Source organism: Chlamydotis macqueenii, chromosome 19, assembly GCF_036417535.1.
Source record: "Chlamydotis macqueenii isolate bChlMac1 chromosome 19, bChlMac1.mat, whole genome shotgun sequence".
NCBI lineage: Eukaryota > Metazoa > Chordata > Aves > Otidiformes > Otididae > Chlamydotis > Chlamydotis macqueenii.
Window position 1 is genome coordinate 3,012,914 of NC_141574.1, and position 24,513 is coordinate 3,037,426.

At 41.1% G+C, this 24,513-nt stretch overlaps 1 protein-coding gene across 1 annotated transcript; it reads right to left on the reverse strand.

Moving 5' to 3' along the window:
* APPBP2 (amyloid beta precursor protein binding protein 2) lies at positions 1 to 22,607 on the reverse strand. Its single transcript, XM_086763172.1, has 13 exons — positions 22,460 to 22,607; positions 12,380 to 12,468; positions 11,338 to 11,489; positions 10,515 to 10,638; positions 5,851 to 6,019; positions 4,974 to 5,063; positions 4,432 to 4,499; positions 4,245 to 4,350; positions 3,777 to 3,901; positions 3,504 to 3,589; positions 2,913 to 3,103; positions 2,314 to 2,479; positions 1 to 1,424 (listed from the first exon to the last, which is right to left on the reverse strand). Exons 1-13 carry the CDS (start codon positions 22,598 to 22,600, stop codon positions 1,171 to 1,173), a joined length of 1,761 nt encoding a protein of 586 aa, XP_086619298.1. The 5' UTR covers positions 22,601 to 22,607; the 3' UTR covers positions 1 to 1,170.
* Positions 22,608 to 24,513: the final 1,906 nt, after the last annotated feature.

Genomic DNA, 24,513 nt, shown 5'->3' on the forward strand with positions numbered 1-24,513 from the left:
TTTCTGGTTGTACTATTGTTTAATGTAGAAATGAAGCATCACAAAAGAGACCTGTTGTGCTTTTTGGCATTTTCCACTGACCCCTGCAAACTGTACAATAAGTTGTGTTCTCCAGAAACAGAAAATTGAACTGGATTGTAATACAAAACTGGTATAAACAAGTTACTGCCTCAATTATCAGAGTAAGCCCATCCAACAAGGAAAAAAGGTGGCTGCAGCAAGGAGTTAAGCATTTCTAGTTTTCGCCATGGCACTGACATGAATATTTGTAGAAGCTTACTAGGTAAAGACATGCCATCGCAACCGCTAAGAACGTTCACTTCCTAGTTTTGTATCTATTACATGAATATAATTTCGCACTGATCATACATCTAAATGAAATAATTCTACTGTAAAAGTGAATGCAGGGGCAGAAATATTAAATTAAAGCCACTGGTCCAAAAACTGTTTCTAGCAGGCTGGTCCACTTTTGATTTCCTGGTCCTGTTCAGAAGATTAGCACTCCTGGTGAGTACCAAGCTAAGATTGCTGGTCTGCTGGATCTTCTGTCACTTACAGATGAACACTGGTCCAGCTCAGGATGTTAACAACAACATACGGTGGCGACTTGCTTAGCAACCTGGCATGGTTCACAGGGAGGACGTTGCTCTCCAGAGTGGTTCTTTGCCACTTTTCTTCATAAGGCAGCAGCCAAGGCTAGGGCATTCTCCCTTTTCTTGATATTTACAATTAACTCTGCTACAATGCGTACGGTAGAAAGACCTTTCTTGTACAGCTTCTTATAGCACAGCATTGATTCTTTCTACGTATCAGAAGAAAGCTCTTGATGAAACCTTCCATTCGTAATAAGAATGCAACTCTTTTGAACTCAAACAGTTTTATTTAATGTTTTCTTGCAGACCTTCTGCAAAGTAGCTTCTTTTGAAAGAAGAGAGAAAGAAGGGGTTTTCAGGAATACCAAGTTAAAAATGTGAGCCAAACTAAACATGCCATACACATGCTGATAAGAATTTAACACACATTCATCCGTATGGGCACTCTTCAGCAGACTGGACCAGTGTTTCAACGCAAATTCCAGCCCCCAGAGAACTACATGGTTTAGATTTCACAGTATGACTTTTCCCCCTGTAACCTGGGGGAAAAAACCTTAACTGGTTAACGACCAAGTTCTTAGCTACTCTGTCCATCAACGCTCTGAGACATCAGAAAAGACTGGACCACTTCTTCAGTGGATTGAGGGCTGGTGCTTACGTCCTCCAGAGCATCTGTAACTGAGAACTGCCGATCCCGCAACCGGTTCCAATTGGCCAAAATATTGTGGTATTCAAAAACTTTCTCATAATTGCCAATGGAATTGTACAGTTTAATGAGACCTCTGTAATCGTATTCAAGTCCACTGTATCCTTCACCAAAAAGCTTCTTTCCTAAAGAAATCCAAAAGAAAACAAAATTAAAAAGGCGATCCACCCATAGGTTGCATCTTATTTCTCACGCCATTTTTACCGACCGGAACCTTTCCGTTATGGCAAATCATCACGTTTTTGTTACTGAAATCAGGAACATGAGCGACACGCAAGCCTCCTGGATGAGGGTTTCAATTCTATCCACTTTCTCCTGTAAGGGCAGTGTAACCTGTCCTCAGGGACTCTACCAATTAATGACCTGATGGTCATTAATTGCACTACAGCTTGACATGCATAAAAATCTACCAGCTTAATAAAGAAGGCAGTCATTTTGTGTCCCAATTTCACTCCAAACTAAATTTAAACAGTTAAGTTCTTTTTCAGGTTTTTACGTTAAAATCATATTTTTTTCTGTAACGCCCCGCACATTGTAACCGCATGAATTAAGACTGTCTCTCAGATCTGAGCTACAGCATGGCCCAAAGAGGCATTCCATTTGGAACTGTAAATTCACTGCAATGATAATGGGCAAGAAAAAAATACTTAATGAGAGCACAGTTAGCCTAACAGGCACAATAGTTTTCCATTTCTTCCAAAATTTAACTACATTCTGCAGTTAAGTTTTAGCCGCAACTTCCAAATGTAGTCTAAAGACTAATGTTCAAGCTTTTAACCAGTCACTTGCCAGATGCTTTGAGAGTGAACTCTGAGGGAGCCTGAAAATAATACAATTCCAGAATTCAGTTTCCAGGAGAACGTCCAAGAAAAAGCGTTATACGTAGACTGAAAACACATCTACAATCAACATCTTGCATTTCATTAAGTTCTTTACTAAAAGCTTTCATGTGCTTTCTAACGTTTCCTACAGTATTAAAACTGCTGTGAATTCCACGCTGTAAGAATCACCTACCAATCGCTATGGATCTCAGATACAGCTTTTCGGCATTTTCATATTGATTCATATCGTAGTTATAGAGAGAAGCTAGGTGACCCACTGACAGGGCAACTTCATAATCTTCTTGACCCAGAAGCTGCTCCTTAATCTGAATCGCCTTGATGTGCATTTCTTCTGCTTCCTACGAGATCAAATTCACATAGTCAGTCAGACACCACTCACTACGCCATAAAAACCAGGGGAAAGAAGATTTAGACATAAGTCTGTAGGGGCTACGTAGTCTGTAGTATTTTATCAAGGGCAAAAAGGAAGAAAGCAAGTAAGAAAACAAAAATCAAGTTTCTCCGAATTCTTCGTTAAGTGGATCAGCCAACAGCATCACTTTTTCTGTCTTCAAAATTTCTGTCACCTGGTCTCTGAAGGCATTGTGCATCTTAATGGATTACTTCTGCACAAAGTTTTGGAGAGATGAATGATGAAGTAGAGGCTTCCCAACCATAAAACTACCCAAGGCAGTTCTGATTTGCAGACATTGAAAATCATCGTTTGTTGTGACAGATTTATAGATGTCTGGCAGGTTGTAAGTCACGACCTTTACATCAATGTAATCTTACCTTGAACTTTCTCATAGACTGATACAGCCTTCCAAGGTTGCCATAGTGTTTTGCTGTTTGTACATTAAACTCCCCGAAGGCTTTTTTAGCTAGCTGCAGCGAGGACAGATGTAAGTCGTGAGCTTCCTGAAGTAACCTCTGCTCAGTTTCCTTATTGTGACAGTCTATGGCGATCTCCTCCAGGATAAGTGCTGAGTACAGGAGAGAAACACACATCATCACTGTGTTCCACACACAACGAGATGTTAACTGTAGGCAGCAGAAAGCCATCTACCCGAGACATCTTGGGAGACTTCTGATCAGGCTTTGTGTTTATTACGAACTGTTTTCAGACAGGTATGACCAGATATCAGGCTCCCAGTGTAGATTTTTATATTCTGTATATTTACTTGCCCCTGCAAGTCTTCTGGCTAAGTTTTAACAGAAGGGTTTTCGTATTTCACAAGCATGTGACAGAGAACACTGAGGACTACAAATATTCCAGAGTGACCTCTGAAAAACACAACTGACGTTGCATTGCCTCTGCTAGGGAACAGGATAAAGGTATTTCAACGACTTTTGTCTGTCCCAGCACGCAGTTAAGGGTACTACCTTTAACTCTCTTTGAGGATGCCAAGAGAAGATGGTCTTCTGGGAGAATGTGAGTTATAATGCCAATAGCACGTTCAGCATGGAATCTGAAAGAGTTTAAACAAAAAAATTCAAGATATATGTATTTAAGTTAGCAGCTGACTGATAACATATTAGAAACATGAATGCAATAAACAGATGCATTTAAATTGGAAAGTCTGCATCATTTAAGAACATTTTTTCTCCATTTACAGTACTAAATTTGCTGCTAGTACCTCAAACAATTGTACTCACAGGGCATTGTCAAATTTTCCAGAGCTGTACTGGTGAACGTAGGAAGAGTAAGCCAAGTCTTCATGAGCCGTAGCTACATGTATGTTTTTACCTCCAAACACCGACTGCCGGATATCAAGAGCTGTCTGAAAATTCAAAGAATATCATTTCATCGGTTAATACAGAAAAAAAAACAAAGTAATATCTCTCACTGTTAAGGTGGTGGTGGGGAAGTCTACTGAAATTCTGTAGGCCTATACCTACATTCTTGAGGCAGTAAATATATAAAAGCCACTTAAGAGTCAGGGGGGAAAAAAAAAGAAAAAAGGGCAAAATCTCATACTTGTGGTTTTTTTTTTTTTTTTAAGAACAAACATTGCAGTAATTAAATCAACTATTAATTTACTTTATGTGAATTTCAGTACAAACATCTGAGAGATTATGAATATCAACAGAAGTTGCAGACAGACATTTACCCCTGCTGCCTACCTGATAGATTGCAACAGATTGGCAAATATTGTCTACGTTGAGCAGGTAAAATCCATAGTCTAGCAGCGTATCAGAGTACTTGGGGTGCTTGGCTCCAAAATGCTCCCTGTAGAAACAGACTTGTATTACAAATTGAGGCAAGTTAAGTATAATATTTAAAAGGTTTTTTTTTTTTAATGCCACTTACCGGGCAAGGTATACTGCATGTTTTATTAGCTGTTCTGCCTTCTTAAATTCTCGTTTTACAACACAAGCCTAAAGAGGTTGAAATGAGGCATATGAGAAGCTGCACACTCAGAACTCATCTCCGCCAGACACTGGCCCAATTGCTAACTACTGTTTGTGATTTCGAAATACCATCACGGTTACTAAAGGACTCTTCAGTTATTTATGAAAAGGTTCACAGATAACATTAATAAAACTTGTCTTTCATTCTGCCATAAATGCCTAACTAAAGGGTGGTACTGTACCTGGTCTAGATTCAACAGGGAAATAAGTCACCTTGTCATGGAATGCTCTCTGGTTAACTTTGTTGTGATGTTCATTAGAACAGCCGTAAAAAAACCAACCCCCCACTTCTCTGAGACTGAGGTAGACCAACTAAAACACAAATAAGCTGTAAGGCTCATAAGAAGAACCTGGTTACTCAAGAATTCTGGAGGTACTACCTATCCTCACCCATTTTTGGTAGTAATTTAGTTACAGAAGTGTGGAAGAGTTAAAATTCACCTTTGAAGCTTGTCGTAAAACATCCACTACTACTTTTACAGGAAGGCCGACCGTGATCTCCTTCATAGCTTCTATACACCATTTATAAGCCTGCGGAACAGAGTCACCAACATCGTGAGGCTGGAACTCCGCTGCTGTTGCGGTCTAGCCCCAGCCAGCAACTAAGCTAGGACAACTACGTTGCAACATTAAGAAAAATATTGCTTGGCTCTGAAAAATAAACTAGTCATTTATATTACAAAATTTATGAAAAAATAATCACAAAACCTGTTTAATTGCTTATTTGTAATGCAACTTGTTCAGCTACGTCTTAAAAGACAGACTTAAAAAGCACTCTGAAGGTTAACATTGAATGTGTATTTCAGAGTAGCCTACAGTAGTATTAATACAGTGACTTTTACAGACTTTTAAAATAATCTTTAAGCAATCCTCACAATTCCTATTGTATGGGACAACTTCCTGGTCAGCGTACTTAGGACTGAAAGGAAAAGTGGAGTTTATACAGCAGTTACACTTAAGATACAGTTTTTATAAAACAGGTGCAAAGATTTGTTATGTGTGTTCTGCTATTCATTTTTTACCTAATAAAATAAGCTTTTAATAATATTTCACTTACAGATGACCAACACAAACTACCAATCTATCACACGTCGTTTCTTAATGCTGGCCAAAGTACTGTTAAGAGCTTGCAGAGTAATTCAGAACAATATAAAAAAAAAGTCAATAAATCAAATGTTCCTCTGGTACTGGTACCAAAAAAGTATTAGGAGCTCATTCCAGCTAGAAAGATAACATGAATAATGAGCCAGTCGTGGAACATCCTAGCAGATTCCGTAACGAGTTTTCTGAAGAAAAAGGAAACCAAGATCCCACTCACCTCATCATAGTGGCTCTTGGCAAACAGCAGTGCGCACAGCTCCCCGTAGAGTGCTGCCTTGTTTGCTTGCTGACCATGTTTTGCAAGTTTGTCCATGTAAGACTGAGCGAGTTTGAACGTTTCTTCTCCCAAGTGATATTTACAGTTCCCATTTCGAACATGCAGCAACCTTAGGAGATGTAAAGAGATCTTCTAAGTGGTGTCTGAATAAACCATTTCGATATACAGCAGCACCACGGATCTACAGCTTGTATTGTTCTGACAATAGAACGGGGCTGTCGTCCCAACAAAATCACACTGAGTTCAGTAACACAGAACTACTTACAGAACATTGTTTCAGTACAACATGCTTTGTCTCTTGCAGGGCAAGAGTTTTCACTGTTGGAGATGTCAAGTGATTTCACATATTGAGGCAGTTTTACATACCCAACGCTCAAATTGCTTTGGGTTTTATGAAAAATAAAACACAAAGCCACCACATCACTCTTCTCAACGCTGATAAAAATTCACTTCCAAAACCCTGTGATACACAGCATTAAATCCCTTCCACCTCCCTTCCAAGGTATGGTAAACTGAAACAGACAGTGCCCAAGTACTGACACAGCTATTTCTCATGCATCTCACACTCAGAGTAGCACCCTAAGGCTACACAAACCTTAAGCAGCACAGTGCTTCACAGGGAGGTATTTTTTTGTTTGGGGGTTTAGGCGGGTGGAGAAGGCAGATGTCTTCACAAGAGACTCAACCACATCCACTCGACATGATACCCAGCACTGACTCAGCACCGCCAGAAAAGACTCCTTTGTTGAACCAGTTCACAACAACTCCAAAAAACCCCTCCTTTGCCTCCCCCATCTCCTCACTGCCTTTCCATCTCAAGGATTAACAGAAGCTTCGTGAGACGACAGCCAAATGCAGACAATAAAACACAGCATTATTGAAACACTCATTTCTCTAGAGAAATAATTTCAGCTTCTGCCATCTACTTAACAGAAAAGTAATGAAGTTTTCATGTAAGTGTAAGCTGATGCTTATTTACTTTAAAGAGATACGTTAGAAATTTGTGTGTTATCATATTCCAAGCCTGAAGGGCAGAATTGCATTCCTACCCATTGAAGGCTAAAAAGAGACAGCTGCTCCCTCTCTATTGCAAATACCTGCCACTTAGCACACGTGAAATTTTGTTAAATTTTGTTAAATTAACCTCCATTGTGCCTTCTGGAAATCTCTTATTAGACAATGAGTAGAGACTGAAAAACCATCAGGCAAGGCTTGGCAACTCAGGACGACAACATAACACAGGAAGAGAAATGCAGAAAGTAAAGTGAAGCAGAATGTAATGCTGTGTCGCAGAGAGGTTAAAACTCTGAAAACATGAGCTCATGTACAGGAATGGCATTTTATATCTTCTATGATACATTACGATGGATCTTCCGATAAAGCGTTGAGGGGAGAGGAAAGAACAGTGAGGTTTTTGATCAAATGTTTCTCTAAGCCTGTTTCCCGTTATCATTTACCCTGAGCAGAGATTTATAAGTTACTGTAGCCACGCCCCCACACTAGCAAAGCAGCTGGGTTTGCCCTAAAACTCAACCTGCCTCTGACCTAGGCTCCTCCAAAAAACTTTTCTTTTGAAATGTATCACTGAACTCCAACACTAAAGTAAATAGAGTTCACATTTTCACAAGGGAGTGGCAGGCAAGCACACAGCAGATGTGTATTTGCCACGCAGAGAGAAGATCAAAAGAAAAGATCTTAAAAAAAAACCCTGAAACAAGCTACATAAACACTAGCTTTCCAATGAGAAACACAGCAACGTGGCTCAAGAACAGAAAGAAATAGGCAACAGCCACATTCTTCCTCAAATAACATCCGAGAACTAAACATGATGTAGAAGTGCATTGTGTTCTTGGTCATAGGCAACAGAAAACTATCTAACATTCAAGCAACAAGAGACAGGAATTTTAAAGAAACTAGAGAGAAAAAACTAAGCAATTATCATTTCCCTAAAGAGGGAAGCGATTTCCCTACATCATCCAACTGGGAGCTGCTATGCACCATCAAAAATACGAAGCCAAATCCCACGTAATGGTACAAGCCAGCAGGGACAGCACCGCAACTTAGGTAAGCGCCTGGGAAAGATAATATCCAGCAGCTGGATGCTTCAGTGATAGCGTCTAAAAAACAAATAAATCAACCAAAAAACCTAGCTAAAGCTAACTCAATACTCTAGGAAAAGCAGAGTTTATGTGATGCAGTTTTGAGTAACAAGAAATCCTTTATTAATCCAAAAGAATTTTAGAAGATAAAGCCAAGGGGAAGAAAAAATGCCTTAGGCCATTTATGCTAATAGCTATGAATCTTCTTTGATGTCTGCAGTATTAGCTTTCAGGGAATAACTTGCCCCTTGCCAAAAAAAAAAAAAAAAGCTCTAAGAGCATACAAACGTAGAAACACAGTGTTACACAGCAGCTTAGAAAATACCAGGGAAAAAAAACCCCAAGAATCAGCAAGATGTGAAACAATGAAATGGGAGAACCGCGTACTTGTGCCTTACTGTTTGACGTACGGTAATGACAGAAAGCAAACCAAGGAGCACACCGTACACAGGAAAGTAGCATACAAGTTGTAGAAGTTATCAACTCAAATTTTCTCAAGTTTCAACATGTAATTCACTACTGCTAGTACAAAGAAACGCCAAATTCAATCTAAACAATACAAAGTTTTACATTTTTAAAACGGCATTCTTTTAATAACGCAATGTATTAAACTCCTAGAGATTACTTTCTCGCTTTTAGAATAAGAAAAGCCACTTTTAAAACCAGTCATATTTTCAAAAGCTGGACTTGAATTTTGTTCTTTTAAAACTCCATCTAACTCCACTGCAAGCACAGTGGTACGGACAAGATACTCTACAGTGGGGGTTGGATGGTAACAACAAAAAGTTCATCCGACTGCCTCATGGCTTTGAGGGCAAGTATAATTACTGCTCTTTCCCACAAAAAAGTTTTCAGATTTTATGTACTTAGCACACCTGAAAGTGTTTCAAATTCTTCCTATTTGATACATTTCCAAATGAACGATGCTGTTATCTGATTGTTTGGGAGATGCCTGAACATAAAGCAGCATCTCCTCATTCACGCTGTTGCCCAGAGGGACCCAGTGTTACCCGCAGCCAGCAGCGCTCACTGCGAGAACAATGGCTGTCTCTACCCAGACAGAACCAACATCTCCAGCTCCCAAGAGTTCATGTGAACACAGGATGGTTTTTTCTAGCACAGAATGAAAACCTTCTTTCCACAACTGTGTGTGCTGCACGGTGTCGTCCAACAGAAAGAGTTACATTTTTTTCCTTTCTTAACCTTCATTTCTTTTCTATTTGGAGAAGGGGAAGGAGTTTATTTTTAAGGCAACTTCTCCAGCTTGCCAAATAGCCCAGTATAACTAGGAAACTTTTTTTAGATTAATTAGAAGGCAAAGGACCGAGTACTACTAGTGGTACTATATCCATCATTCCCCAGTTCTAGGGAAGCGTATACTCATGCCCAGTCTTCTCCTGGCATCATCTTATTTCTGGAATGAAAGCCAGCGGTAGCTGGCAGCGCGGAACAAGGCAGAGCAGCAACCGTTGCCATGGCCTCTGGCTGGCACACGAAATAAGCCGCTGCTGGCAGAGCCTATTTACTCTTCATATTTGTCCAACCATAAATGAGATGCAGGGCTTTTTTGGACCAGTTTTCCAAAACAAGTTTTGCCCTATATTCAGATAAATACAGTACAAACTTTGTTGTTCATTACAGCAGCTACAAAAAAAAAAAAAGTAATCCTATTTTAAGTATGCTCACTAACACACAGGTATTCAAGCGCATATTTGCAGCGTGCAAAAAAGGCCAGTCACGGTGTCACCAACAGAAACGCGGCCACTCGCTGCAGACTGCACAAGCGGAGCACGCAGCCAGATACACAGACAGAAGAGCGGAGCAACTGGAAACGACAAGTGATAATCTCTGAGGTCTCTGCAGATGGAATTTCAATCTCGTAGAGTGCACTACGGCCTTGAGAAACAGAGCGGGTACAAAACTCAAATGCCTCCTAAAAGCAAAAAATTATTTTCCAAATGTTTACGCTGCGGCTGAAGGTGCCACAAGAACTGGACATCCAGGTATTTACCTAATCACATAGTTAAGTGGCTCAGCACGGGGCAAGAGAACTCACCGGATCTGGAATCAGGAAAGGTATGTTTTCCTTTTATTCCTGCTCAACAGTATTTATATCATTTATGTTTGGATTTGGCAAATTCTTCTTGTAGTAAATACGATTTCAGCAAACATCAATACATAACATTCCTTCACATGCCAAAACCCTTGGAAAAAAACAAAGGTGCTGGACCACCGTGACTGTCCAGCACCCGCTACCTGTGATATATTATGCAAAAAGGCAAAACGGTGGTTTTTCCATTGAACCGTGCTGCCGAGTTCACAAGTTGAAAACCCAGGGATTAGTGTAAAACAAGCACCTTCTGATTTCCAGCTCCAGCCAGGAAAAGTATTTTGGTGCAGCAGAATACTGAAAGGAACATCTGAAGCTTGATGGCTCCAAAGCAGCTGGTGACACATTAACGTGTATTTCACAGTCAGACAGGCAGGAATTACAGGTGAGCTCACCTTACACAACATTCTACTGCACGAAACCAGTGAAGAATTTCATCGTGAAGGGTGCATAACTGAAGGCAGGAAAGAAATACCTTCTCAGCATCACTGTACCAGCCTGCATCTGATAGGAACCCTCCTGGAAAAAAAGTAAAAAACAAACAGGAATTTGAACAGCAAAACACCTTTTTAAGAGAAAAACAGTTTGCTCAAGTCCTACAGGAAGACTGCTCATCTCATATTTCATTACAAATAAAATATAAGGACAGGAATACATTAGCTCAGTATTCCCCGTGCCAAATACAGAAAGTCACTACTGAACAACTTGAGACAAAAGAGAAAGCGAGACCAAGAGGAAGTCTTTTTCTGTTTCACAAAACAGTTCCGAAAATTTCAGAGAACCGCATACTAAGTAAGGAAATCCCATCAAGGTTAAACCCTCCAGCCCTGAATTGAAAATGATTAAATGTAAGAGTAGAAGAACTCTCCCTCAGCTGAGGATGACTGTTGGGTATTACATAGTTTTCCTAGTCTTCTGTCAAGAAAGACTTAGCAGCACTAAACTTACGCAGTCTTAAGGTTAAGCATCACACCTGCAAACAAATTTTAAATCTAAAACATTTGAAACAGCAACGATAAGCCTATGTATTCTTAGATATTAAAATCCAATACATTTTTCTTAAGACTCCAAGCAGTTTTCTAAAATTACATTCTAAAACCACACATGTTCTTTAAAAAGAAATCACAGACATTAACATGACAAAAAGCTAGCATTAGCTAAACTGAAGCTTGCATGAAAGAAAGTATCATACTTAAACAGCCTATCATCGCCAGTTACCTAAAACAAAACCAATCTGGATTGCTTTTTCTTTCACAGCAGAATCCGATTCCGCTATGTAGGAGCACCGTCTGCTGAACGAATAGGCCAGTACAGAAGCAACTTTTACTCCATGGTCCATCAAAGCCTGAAAACAGTGATGAAGCAGATGTCTGAAACAAAAGAAAACAGAATTTGATTACTCACAAAGTTTTTAAAACACTGCAGCAAGTTGGCTCTTGAGTGCCATGAATCCAAATGGGTAGTGATTGAGAGAAATAACTCCAACTCTCTCTCAAACCAAAACCAGATTAATACAAGCTAACTACCAATCTCAAAGCTAATGGATTACAGTTGTTGGATTATCCAACAAATAAAGCGAGAGTACACAAAGTTATTGACAAGGACACCCTCCAGCGCAAGCAGCACACAAACTATCCACACAATATTAAAACTGAAAAACAAGATTTTCAGCTAAAAATTAGAGGGAGAGGAAGCCTCAAATCCCCCCTTACCTCACAGGGCCCACAGAAATTGCAGGTAATCGAGCAGCGACGAACCCATTAACACCACACATGCTAACAATGGCAGGGAAGCATGTCTAAAGACTCAAAGCTTATTCTGCTTACAAAGAATCTGACCTAAAAAAGTCAAGTTCTGAGCATAACACCACAAAATGGAATATTTAACAACAGGAAAACTCTTTAAACTGGGGCAATCCTACCAGCTTGGTAACCCTTCACTTAGGATCTGCTACAACAGCAAGAAACAGATACAGACTGTCAGGGACTGGCTGGGACTCATCAGTTGGTGGTGAGCAGCTGGGGTTTGTTGCATCACTTGTTTATGTTGTTTGTGCTTTTTTTTTTTGGTGGGGTTAGTTTTGGTTTGTTTTTTGGTTTTTTTTTTTTTAATTATTAAGTTGCCTATGTCAATCCATGTGTTTTGACACTTTTAGCCTTCCAGTTCTCTCCCTCATCCCCCTGGGTGGGTGACTAACCAAAGTGGCTAGATCAAGAGGTAAGAGCTGAAGTGAGAATTATCGATATATTAAGATACTTACCTTTTATCTAAAGCTCGTAGCACCTTTGCAAAAACTTCTAGTTCACAAAATTCACTACCCAGCTGGCATAAGCGGCCCTGTTGGTAAAGCTGAAAGAAAAAAATACAAATAAATTTTTAAATTTAAGACTGAGTTCTGGGAAATTTAGCTTAAGCATACAGGCTACTTATGATGAAATCTAGACTTCAAAGTATTGAAACACAGCAGACTAAGAAGTAATAGTTTCCCTATCTCTGCACAGGAACACAACCTCGGTGTTTAAAAACCGAGCTCCACAGGCGCTTTCAAGCTGTTTTGATCTATGACTCTATTTTCAAGTATTACTATGTCCACCTGCACCGTAAGGCACTGCAACACCTAAGCTAAAAGCCAAGACAAAACAAAAAAGACTCCTGAAGTTAAAAAAAAAAAGACAATTAATAGCTTACTTGATACCAAATACTTTGAAAATATTTTAAAATTGCACAGTCGAGCATATATCTGTGCAAATAGGTTTCATATTGTAGATAAATACATATAAATAAACGCCAAACCCACAAGTTCTGCAGTGGGTAACTCATCAACACCCAGAGCTGAAGACAGGCATGAGCACCGCATTAAGACCTGAGCATACACAAGTAATTCCTGCCTAAGAAAATGGGAAATCTCCAGTGAATCTGTTCACGCATTAATTAAAAGCAATGGCTAGTTTTGTGCCTGCAGATCAGTAAATACACCAGTTGGCTTGTTCACAAAAAAACCCATGGAGAATACTCTATGCAACGCATGGTTAAATTGCGGAGCTTTCAGCCACACTATGCTATAAATACACAGACTTCATACAGGTACAGAAGTGTCTGTACACAGATATGGGGGAAAAATCCATTGTATGCTATTAATGCCGGATACCTCGAAGCCCTGAACCACAAATGACCGAAAGCAGGGTGTGTAACCTAAGGAAGCTCCACTCTCCACTTGCCATAGTCACATGTACCATCACCAGCCTCTGCCAGAGGCACAGTACTGGATCACACAGGAGTTAACAAAAAAAAAAAATAATTCTGTGAGGCAGTAACTCCATGGGGAAAAACGGAGAAGCCAGTAGCTCATGTCTCACAGGAACTTCTCTCCAGAAGCTGCACCTTTCAGCACCGGCCATTTCAGACCCGTTTCTGCTCCTCTGCGGTATCTGTGCTACGGTTTACCAGCAGACACAAACCAGATTATGCACTCGAGGTTCACGCCATCATAAGTACAGCTAAAGCACTGGTACGTTGCACTCTTGTTACTCAGAAAACTCTAATTTTTAGTCCATACATTAAGACATTCAAACATACGCTGTCCGAGACGGGCATATTCGTACCTCCAGCGAGGTTTTACAGCTACGGGGCCCTTTGATACGAGTGCTGCTACTCTTATTATGTAAGCAAAGGTAAGGCCAAGAGAACACATTATTCAGAGATGCTCAATTACAAACATAGATTAAAATTGTTATAGTCTCCATTTTAATTATTTCTTAAAAAACTTTTATTGATAAGCATCTTGTGTCTGCTTCATCTTTTTCTCCACAAACAGTGGAAGCAGATGAATTATTATTCTAAACACAGCAGGCGAGAACATCTCCTCCAGCCAGAAACTTCGTTTTAGTCAACTCTTCTTACAAAAGCACAACATGGATTCTACAGCACAGCAAGTTTGTTATTTTAGCAACAGAACCTACAAAAAAACCTTCAAAAATACTTTGACCTGATAATGTCAATTGCCAGAAATGAATGTTTTCCTTTTAGTCATCTATTTTGCTGGGGGCGGGGGGGGGAAGGAAGCCTTTTAAAAAGCAGCGCAAGTTTGCATGCAAAGTTACTTCTCAGATAAAACAGCGCCATGTCCCTGTACTTCAAAGAGATGAGAGTTTCTTCTGAAGCCATATTCTCTCTGACAGTGAAAGAATATCCAGGCTGGTCTATCTAAAAACTACAGTCATGGTGAAGTGTTCTCATTTCCTTCAACACAGCTGTCTAATGGTAACTGTTCTATAAAACCCAAACCATATTGTCCACAAGCAAAAAAAAAAGAGGATTAAATCTAGCCTAGTATCCCATGCCCAAAATTGAAGGTGGACATCTTATCAATAATTGCTAAGATCATTTCTGGAAGAAACTAAGACACATACCCAAGTTATTTCACCAGAATTTACAGCAATCAAAAGTACTATCGTACATTCAACACTTCGTAGGCTTTCAACCACGTACCTTCTCACTTCCTCCTACCACCTCGCAGCACTGACTAAAAGCCCCAGAGATTACTCTGGCACCAGTTTACCAAATACTAACTGGAGTAAGACTTTAAAAATAACGTATTGATGAAGTTACATAAACACGGGTGGCAATATGACCACTGTTACATGTGATTCTTAGATTTCTCATGAATAAATGCCTTGGTTGGGGGAGCGGGAGGGAGGATGTCCCAAACTACATCCTCAGTTGTGATACATCAGTTATTTCAGGCAGATGTAAAATCTGGCTTGTGGCCCAGAGGTCCCAGCCTGCGATCTGTACATCCCAATCTCTCATCCCAATTCAAAGGTAAACACTTGCACCATCCTGGCACGCGGAAAAAAATCCAACCTATTTTTGACTAGTATAACCAGACACACAGTATCCTTGGGACGTTTACCACGCTGTTCATCCCTTCCCTCAACATACTGGCAAACATTTGGAACTAACTCAGCCTGAAGTCTCTTGAAACTGCTGTAGCTGTTACAGCGATATATTCAAACAAGATTTGACATGGAAATAGTGAGTGTACGTCAAACTGTGAAGCAACTCCAATAGATTCAGTAACACTCATTTGTTCATTGAGAAGCAGTTGCAAGCACTGAAGAAATGGTTCTGTTGTTAAAGCTCCAGGGAGACAAAACTCCTGACCACAAGCTTTGCTACATAACACGAAAAACAAAACAAAATAGCGATTCAAGAAAAACATGCCCTGACAAGAATGGCAGGAGTTTGGACTTCTGAAGAACTATTCTTTTCTTAAGAGGAAAATGTCTGTTAGATGCAAACTTAACCTATTTGGCGATTTCTTTTTCTCTAACTGTAGAAAAATGAGTAAAAGCCTACAATATGGCTTTCAACTTCATCAGCTGACACCGACACACTAATTCTGGCACTGAAGGCAGGAACCAAGGCGTAAGTTTAACATATAGGCGTATTACTGCACACACAATCAAACTGCTCTGCACAGCTGCGAGAAAATCACCGTGACCCTCCTTCAGGATCTAAGGCTTAATATTTAACTCGCACCGCATCCACCTAAGCATTCGAAAGCGGCATATAGTGGCGTCTAGAATTAAGCATATTAATAATTTGTAAGTTAACTATTATCATATCATGATGCACATGTTATTTCATTAAAGTTCTTGTCAGACTCTTGTCTTGTCTCTCTAGATAGATTCACTTAAGCTCTAACTGCTTCCTAGCAAACCCCTGAAAATAAAGACAAAGACGCGTTAAACTGCTAGCAAAAGCAAAGCCATAACACAAGAGAAAAAGCTATACAGTATTTGTATCACCAACACCCTGGGCTGCTCCACTACGTCCAAGCACAAGACAAAAGACTTTTTCTAAATCTAATGAAAAAATTAAAGTGTAAAAAAAAAAAAAAAAGTCACATTTTCAAGCAGCTGGAGATTAATTCTAACCAGTTGTAAAAGGACACTCTAGAACAGGAACTGTAGCATACGCCATTTGAAAAATATGCTCCTATTGCTCCAGTTTGGAAGAGGACTGAAAAATAAATACAGATATTTCAGTAAGAATCAAAGATACAAGGAATTCCAAGGAGCTCCCTGGCATGTTTAGTAATGGAAATTTGCCAACTTTGGGAAGGATTGTATACTTAATCAACATCAGTATTTGGGGAAAAAAGGTTGGCTCTAACCACAATCTTCCTTCCCTACTTAACACAGCAGGAAAACGTTTCTTGAGAGGCAACAGTGCGCTGAACCAATCTGTCGACAAATGACTCAGGCGAGGCAGGAGGGAACAGAGGTAGAAAATAATCAGTTAGCAATGTAGGTACGTACAATTCTTGTAAATTTATTTCAAAACCATCTACAAAGCCTCTGGACAAGTGCTACTTCTATTGGATATTGTTTAGGGCATTAAAAAAAGCAAACCTCACAGATCTTCTTTGAAGAGCTACTGCCAACTATCAGGCTGATATTTATGAGCTTAAATCAAACAACCAGTCAAAAACCCAACTTTATTGAATAAGCCTAACTCCAGAGACAACTTTTGGAGCCTTCTGCTTTCATACACAGTGCACTTCTCCACCTCTTCCTACTCACTCCGCTTTCCGTACCCTATCAGGAAAGTTTTTTGTTTCACACCGACACAGAGTCCAGCACAAGGGATACGAAGTCTGAGCCTTACAGTCACACACATACGACTCCCCGCAGCAGGAAGTGGGGAAACTCAGTTTGCTTTGAAGTTCCATCAGTACAAAGGGAACTAAGTAGAAATAGGAATGACGGTTTCGGCAGGAGCCAAACATCTCTGTTCGTAACGTGATCTTGTTATCTGAATTATGATGTGTTCTAGTGCCTAAGACTCAACAAGGATAGCGAAAAAAAATAGGGAAGCTAGAGTGTGTTCGGATTAGAAAACATGCTCTGTAGTTAGAGGTTAAAAAAAAAAAAAGAAAAAGCAAACTGAGTAACATGAATTAGAAGAATGGTAAGCAAAGGCAAGAAGTTTCAAACCAGTAAAGGAGTAACAAGGAAAGATGGTTCAGTTCTAATCTAAATTTAGGCTAGAGAAATAAGGCATATGTTAAAATAAAGAGGAGTAATAATTGGAAAAACACTCATGAAGTTATGATTCTCCTTCGCTGTGAGGCTTTAATTTAAATCATGTCCTTGTATCACCTTTTTAATTCAAGCAGCATTCAGTGAAGCCCTATCGTACGCACTAGCCCGGAAGTCTAACCAGATGAGCAGAATGGTTGTAGCTGTGTGTGCACAAACAGAAATCATGATAATTTCCCACATAAACATTTAATTTCTGGCTCAAAAAAATACAGCAGCATGAATGTAATTAAGTCTTCATCAAATCACACTGATGGGTCACAGCAGGAGTCCTAAAAAATACGACCCATTCACTCTCAGACTTTGTCTCCCTCAGACATTGCTTGCTCATGACCTTGTTTGTACTCCTCTGCTCAGAAAACCTCAAAACCAAAGCAGCACAGCTACACTTCATTTCATAGGTAATTTATCCTCTTCACTCTCAGCAAATACCCAGGAGACTGAAGCTTTGTAACAAAGCCAGTTTTATTCTAATCTTACAGAAATCATGCTTAAAATCATTCTTCATCAGTAAAAACAATCTCTACTGCAATGCAGAGAACGGACGTTCTACTGCTTGTTGTGAACAGTCAGCAAATTCCTGTTTATTTATTTTGTTTGGTTCAGAGAATACCTAGATGTGATACAAGAGCTTTTACTAACCACGCTGCTTCTTTTTTGGATTAGGAGGACACAGTGAGGAGACACGACACTGCAGATACACTCGTTATTACAGAAGCTGGAGCTATCAGGATCTAAACTCAAAATCTGGTACTCTGAGTCACATCAGGGTAGCAGCAGTTCAGAAGTTTCACCTACCACTTCACTGAGAAAGCACCCTTATAACCTTTTGGATTTTGCCTAAAAACGTTAATGCAAAACCAGGCAGCATCGCGCAATCACTGAAGGTTACAGGTCTGCACTAACTAAAACAAATCCATGTCATCTCCAATTGTTCCTGTGGTTAATGATCTCACCAGAAAACGTTCAAAGAACATTGGACCCAAATGATTTTAAAGAAAAATCAATGTAAAAAAAAACAGAAAAACACACAATCCAGAAAAGACATTCCAAAAGGAAAATAAACACTGGATGAAACTCCTTGTTAGCCAACACAAGTCCAAGATCAGCCTGCTCGTGTACAACTGCAACAGATACCTACGACAGAGAACACAAACTAACTGACGCAGTACCTCTTCAAAAGCACCACGAGAACCAAGAAATGAGATAACTATGCACAATAGAATACAAAGCTGAGGCACGGGGGAAAGAACTGAGTTTTATATAAGACATTAACTGAACAGTCATCGGACCAGATAGTTCAATATCTTATTTCTGTCAACAGAAACTAGATGCTTTCCATGAACTCCCTCCCTCAAAACACTATCCTCTCCCCAAACTACGATAATTTGATTTTCCTTATTTTGTCGGGGTTTTTTTGAGGACTTACAGTTTATTTCAGTTGTCACCTACTTTTTAATACAGAATTTCAGCATTTGAAATGCAGCCTAACTGCCAGGCGTGTCCTACTTCAACTGAGATCCAGCATATTTCTTTCTTTGGCTTCTAAAAGCTAGACACCCTCTCTCTCTTCCCTCCGCTCCCCCAACAGCAAGAAGCAGAACCTAACTAGTTTTACTAGGAAACACCACGACCAGGATGTACACAAGCCTGGCAAAGACACAAAGGAAACAAAATACGGTATGTTTGCACATTTCCACCCCCTCCTGCCCCAGATGCAGGTGTTACTTCTAACAATACTAGTTACTAAGCTCTTCAAAATACAGCTGTGATTAATACGACAACATTTAAATCTTTTTTAGCACAAATGTAGACTTGAAAATTTCCAGGATATCCTTACAAGCATTCCTCTCCGCCTCTATTATTTTTCTAATGGTCGCAAGGAAAAGTCAAACGCCACTTGAAGCAAATCCAGTAACACTCTGCTAGACCTGTACAGGTCTGTTGTTTTACTACAGTCATGATTATTTGATACTGCCTTTTTTAAAGCTTTAGTCATTGTTTAAGAATGCTACAGAAAAATAAATATGCTTAGTACTAGGAACCTGCCTGCTCCTGTCACCTCGCAGCAGAACCCGTTTCATATTGAGCCCACAAGAACGTTCCACAACTATCCCAGGTTTGGCTCCTCGTTGTTAACTGCAGCTGCACAGGTTTAAGGCACATCCTAGAAGTTAACAATTCGGGAGTACGTAGAATTAAAAGTAATATGATTTGTTAAGGAATGGGAAATAAAGGCAATATATTATGACAACAGAGCCAAACGCTGGGTTAGAGGGCACCCTGGGGAAAAAGCAAAGACCAAGACACCCTGCCAGTGTTCTCCTCCCTGTAAAATGACAGCGCAATGACCGTCCTCGCTGTCCTAATAGTGCTATATCCCACCTACGTCGTCTTTATCAACCTGAACAGGCTGGCAAACGTTAAGTTTGAGTGTTCATACCAACGAATATGGTAAAAAAGTTTTGCACGGCCACAGCCAATTAACATCTATCAAAATAAAATCTGACTGATACTACCTTTTATTTTTTTGCAAAACCAGTGGTAGTTTTTCCAGTATCACAAATCATGATTTGTGGATAACAAACCATTTCTTACAAGTTACATGTGAAAGACTGGAAACATTTTCATTCCTTTTAATAATCACAGAAAGTGATCGTCTATCTTTTTCACTGTCTAAATGCAGATATATTCATGCAAATCCTCAATTACACAGCACTCTTCCTCAATCATATTCAGAGAGTAAGTACTATTCCATAAGATACTAACAACTAACTGACACCCCCTCAACACCGCAACAACAAGCACCACCATGTAATCGAAGATTTGAAAGTCTTCCAATTTGTATTAAAGACTGTTTTCAAAGTGACTTTCAAAATTCTACTTCTGCTTTAAAGAACTTGATGGTCAGGACGTACTGAACACAGCTCACCAACCCGAAATGCTATTTAACATCCACGTGATTATGAAAATAACTGTATCCAGAACCAAAACAGTAAAACAAGCACCATACACATCACGAGAGGACTGTCCAAAGGTGCAATGCTCTCCTCATTCCAACCTAATTCAGCTATGGCTTTTGTACTGCTGTAGCCATGCAAACACAGAAATCAAGAACCAGTTGCTAAGCGTTGTATAGGTGCACAGAAACATGCAGACACTGTTCCAGAAGACTTGTAATCTGGGCTAGGCTTGGAGGCACTCACTGCAGGCAGACATCTCTGCATACAGAACACCATTTAGTAAGGGCTGAGGACGTCTTTTCAGCATCCCATACAAAGCTTAGTTACATTTATGTATCAGCTAATTTGAATGTGACCATTGAAGAGGATGTGTTCTTCCACACAGAAAAGATAATAAAAAAAACCACCACAAACCAACTAGTGAACACATGCAAGGCTAGCCTACCACCAGCAGCAATGGTGCAGCATGTAGCCCGGTTTTATTTATTCCGTATGCGGTCATCTCACAGACGTGTATTTGTAAGAGGGCTACAGCGGCACCTTACGCATTTCAGATTATCAGGGACTGTGCTGTGGTAAAACACAGAAATAATAGGAAAAGCAATGCAAATGACTGTCATTAACAAAAGTTATACTGGCTATGATTAGTACAACAGAAATATTTTTGAGGACAGGTACTCAGCACGTTTATCATCCACCCAACAAGAGGATGTACCAATGCACACGAGAACAAACAGACTGGAAAGTCTCTCTAGAAGTCAAACATACTCCTGGTTCTTTTTTTTGTTATGGAATAACTCCATATAAATCTGATTCAATGCAACCACTTAAGAGTGCTAATAAAGTCAATGATCCATTACACTCATCTACAGATTGATTTTTTTAAGCAATCTATCTGGGAATAATATATACTTAGATATTTCTATCATTAAAAGGAGTTTTTTGTTTTATGCTTTTAAAAGCCACAGAGTACCATCCTTTCATGTGAATGAACATCACAACAGGCAATGCCATGAATATTTATCTGTCAATAGTCATACCTCCTAACAGTCACAAATAAACCCCAAAATATTCTTCCATGTTATTAGCTCCGTATCCTTAGTCTTTATCTGACAATTGCCACACGTCAACCACATCATTTTCTGTGAGCATGCTCACGTGTGGTAGAAAGGAGTTTCCATACTTCTCAACACATAAGGCAGACAAGCAATGGCTAGCATACAGAAAACGTACATGCCTGTTTCAATGCTGTAGAAACAATTTCCCTGTCTCTAGTGAAGATGAGCCTCCCTTAGAAATACTACCGCTCTCTATGTAAGTGAACGGGCACTAGCCCTGGTTCATAAAGATTCATCTACAGAATGACTTCATTTAGCACATCCTAGATTTTCTAAGTTTATTGGCAGAGGAAAGAAGGGCTATCTCCATCTTAGTGGTTTTGTTGTTGGTGGTTTTTTTTGTTTTACACTCTCTTTCTTCCTTGAGGAATGCTCGTTTGCAGCCGTTCCTGTCCATGGATGAAATGCCTATTTAGTGGACAATAGAAATTAATGGACCATCTCAGTGGACTTTTTACTCTTAACTCTGGATATTTTAGAGGCAGTGGAACGAGAAGCAGCCCTTTCACGAAAGAATAATTTAAGGCTAATAAACTATATCGTTAAATGAGTCTCAATTCTTTTCATCTAGTTCATTAAAGAAGGTACAAGAGCATAGCAAACACCGCTCCTTCTACCGCTGACATCAAATAAAAAAAAAAAAAAAAAAAAAAAAAAAAAAAGAAGAGAGGAAAAGGAAAAAATATATCCCAACACAAACAGCTTGGTCTCATCCTGCCCCATCCCCTTCTCCGGCTCCAGAGGCGGGGAGGGACCTTGCCCGCCCCCGGGCCCTCTCCCCACGGCCCCCAAGGGCAGGCCCCTCTCCGTGCCCTCCCCAGCCTCCCTCCCCGCGGGCCCCGGGCCGTTCACGTAGGCCAGGCGCCCACAAGTGAAGGAGGGGAAGCCGCAGGCCCCCGGCCCTGCCCCAGCCTCCCCCCGCCGCCTCCTCTGCTTCAGCCGCAGCCCCAGCGGCCCCCACACAGGCCCTCGCTCCCCCAGCCCGTCCTTCGGGCCCCGCTCCGCACCGGCGAGGCCCTGCGCCCGGTCACCTCCGAGCCTCCCGGGGAGAGGCCGGGGGCAGGCCGGGAGCGGACCTTCCCTCCCCGGCCCGCTTCTCCTTCCATCCCCCTCCAGGCCCGGCTGGGCCCGGCCTGGCGCGGCTCCCCCATACCTTGTAGTACACATCGAACTGGATGTTCTCGGGCAGCGAGCGGATGTCGCGGCGCCGGGCCCGCCCGTAACTATCCACCACGGCCGAGATCGCCGTGTTATAGAGCGTCTCGGGCACCCACTCCAGCTCCACCGCCGCCATCTTGGGTGTGCGGAGCCGCCTTCCCCCCCACCCACTTTCCCCCCCCTTCCTCCTCCTCCTCCTCCTCCGCCTGCTTGCCCGGCCCGCTCCACCTCCCGCCCCGGGGCTCCCGCCGCTCTGCCCGGGGAGCGAGAGGCGGCAGCGGCGGCTTCAGAGCGGAGGATGTGGGGATGATGGGGGGGAAGAAAGGAGGGAAGGGGGAGAAAGGTGCCAGCCTGCGCGGAGACGTGAGGGAAGGAACACGGGGTGGAGGGAAAAGCCCAGGGCGGTAAAGGGCCGCAAGGTTATATGGACGAAGTGAGAGGAAATATTGGGGAGGAGGGTGCGGGGGAGTCGCTGCTGGCAGTGACAGGGAGGGAGGAGGGAGTTGGTGTGGTAGGACCCTGGCTGGGCCTTCAGGCGACCACCGTGGCCCAACGTGGGCCTTGGTCCCCCTCCAGGGGCTTTATTTGTACGGGGGGAGCAGGCTGAGCACCCCCAGCAGCTGGCTTCAAGCGGGGGGCGAGGGCTTGAGCATCCCCCCCTCACACACTGAGTTCCAGGGCCTAGCCAGCCCCAGGCCTCTCGTGTAACTCAAAATGTCGGTATTTACAGCTTCACGTGTGGTAACGCACTGCTAGTATTGGGCCTTTATGGCTCTCAGGTGTGTTGGCAGCTCAGGGTGAGCGTTGTGTGGGAGCCTGGCCTTTGAGAGGGTTTGTTAACGTACCAAAGTGTGCCTGCCCTGTCTGGTGTTCCTCCTCGGCTGCCATGTGGTAAAAATGCCCTTTTCCCTGCAAAAATGAACCCCGTGACTTTGCGTGGAAATGGCGCTCTATTTTGTCGATATCTCCTTAATTTTTTCCAAGCTGTTCGAGGCATGTTTTTCTCCCTAATTTGCTTTCCATGTGGGGCTTGCACACACCACTAGGAACATGTTGGGTAGTTCTCGGGCGCAGATGGTAGATTTTTAGGCAGAAACAGTTAAGATGATTTGGCCTAAAACAGGATCGCGCTGTGTGTAGCCAGTGATTAGCCACCCCATGCAACACAGGCAAGCACTCACGATATTACTACTGGTTGTAGGTTTTGATATCGCATTAAGATAGTATCACTCAAGTTTGACTGCTCTAGCGTGGTCTTGAGCAAAACTTTTATTTAGACTTAAATATTGTACATTTTCTGATCTTTTTATCATGTTATGGATAGAAGAACCCCAAGCCCTACATGCACTAACTATACTAGGAAATATTTCTCCTTCTGTCAAATCTTATTTTGGTTTTCTTAGCTAATGTAGGACTGCTACTGTGACTTACTGTTTGTTCTTCTTTATTTTAAAAAATTATAGGAGGCAGAGCTTCTGCTGTTTCATTTCGGGGACTATTTTTAATAATCCTAAATTGTTGCCATTCCTCTGCCCCCTGTTTTATGAGAGGACATTACTCTTTGTCCTTTCCTTGCAGAAACAAATGTTATGGGGTGGGAAGAAAGGAATGTGACATAAACAGACCATGGAAGGTTGCTTTGTCCTCTTCTTGCTTTTGCCTATTGGTGGCTTCAGGGTTTTTTTTATTATTTTCTGAGATGGTGTGGATTTTTTTTCAGTTGAGGAAAGCCAGCTGGTTTCTATTGGCAATTAGCCCCTCAAGAGGCAGAGGCTATTCACCTCTCTTGCTTTCTGGAGAGCTGGTTTGGAAAAGTTAGAGTTGCAGGCCTATTAGAAGGGGACAGATAAGGCAGTTTTCTAGTGCGTGAAGGAAAACGTATCCATAATAGGTAAAAAACTATAATTCTTGAACTTATGATGTTCTTTATTTTGCTTTAAAATGAAGTCTCTAATGAAGCTTTTGAAAATAATGGCAAAGGTAAATATACTTTTCAACACAGTGCTATGGCAATGGAGTTTATCTTCTTGATAAGTTATTGTTTTGAAA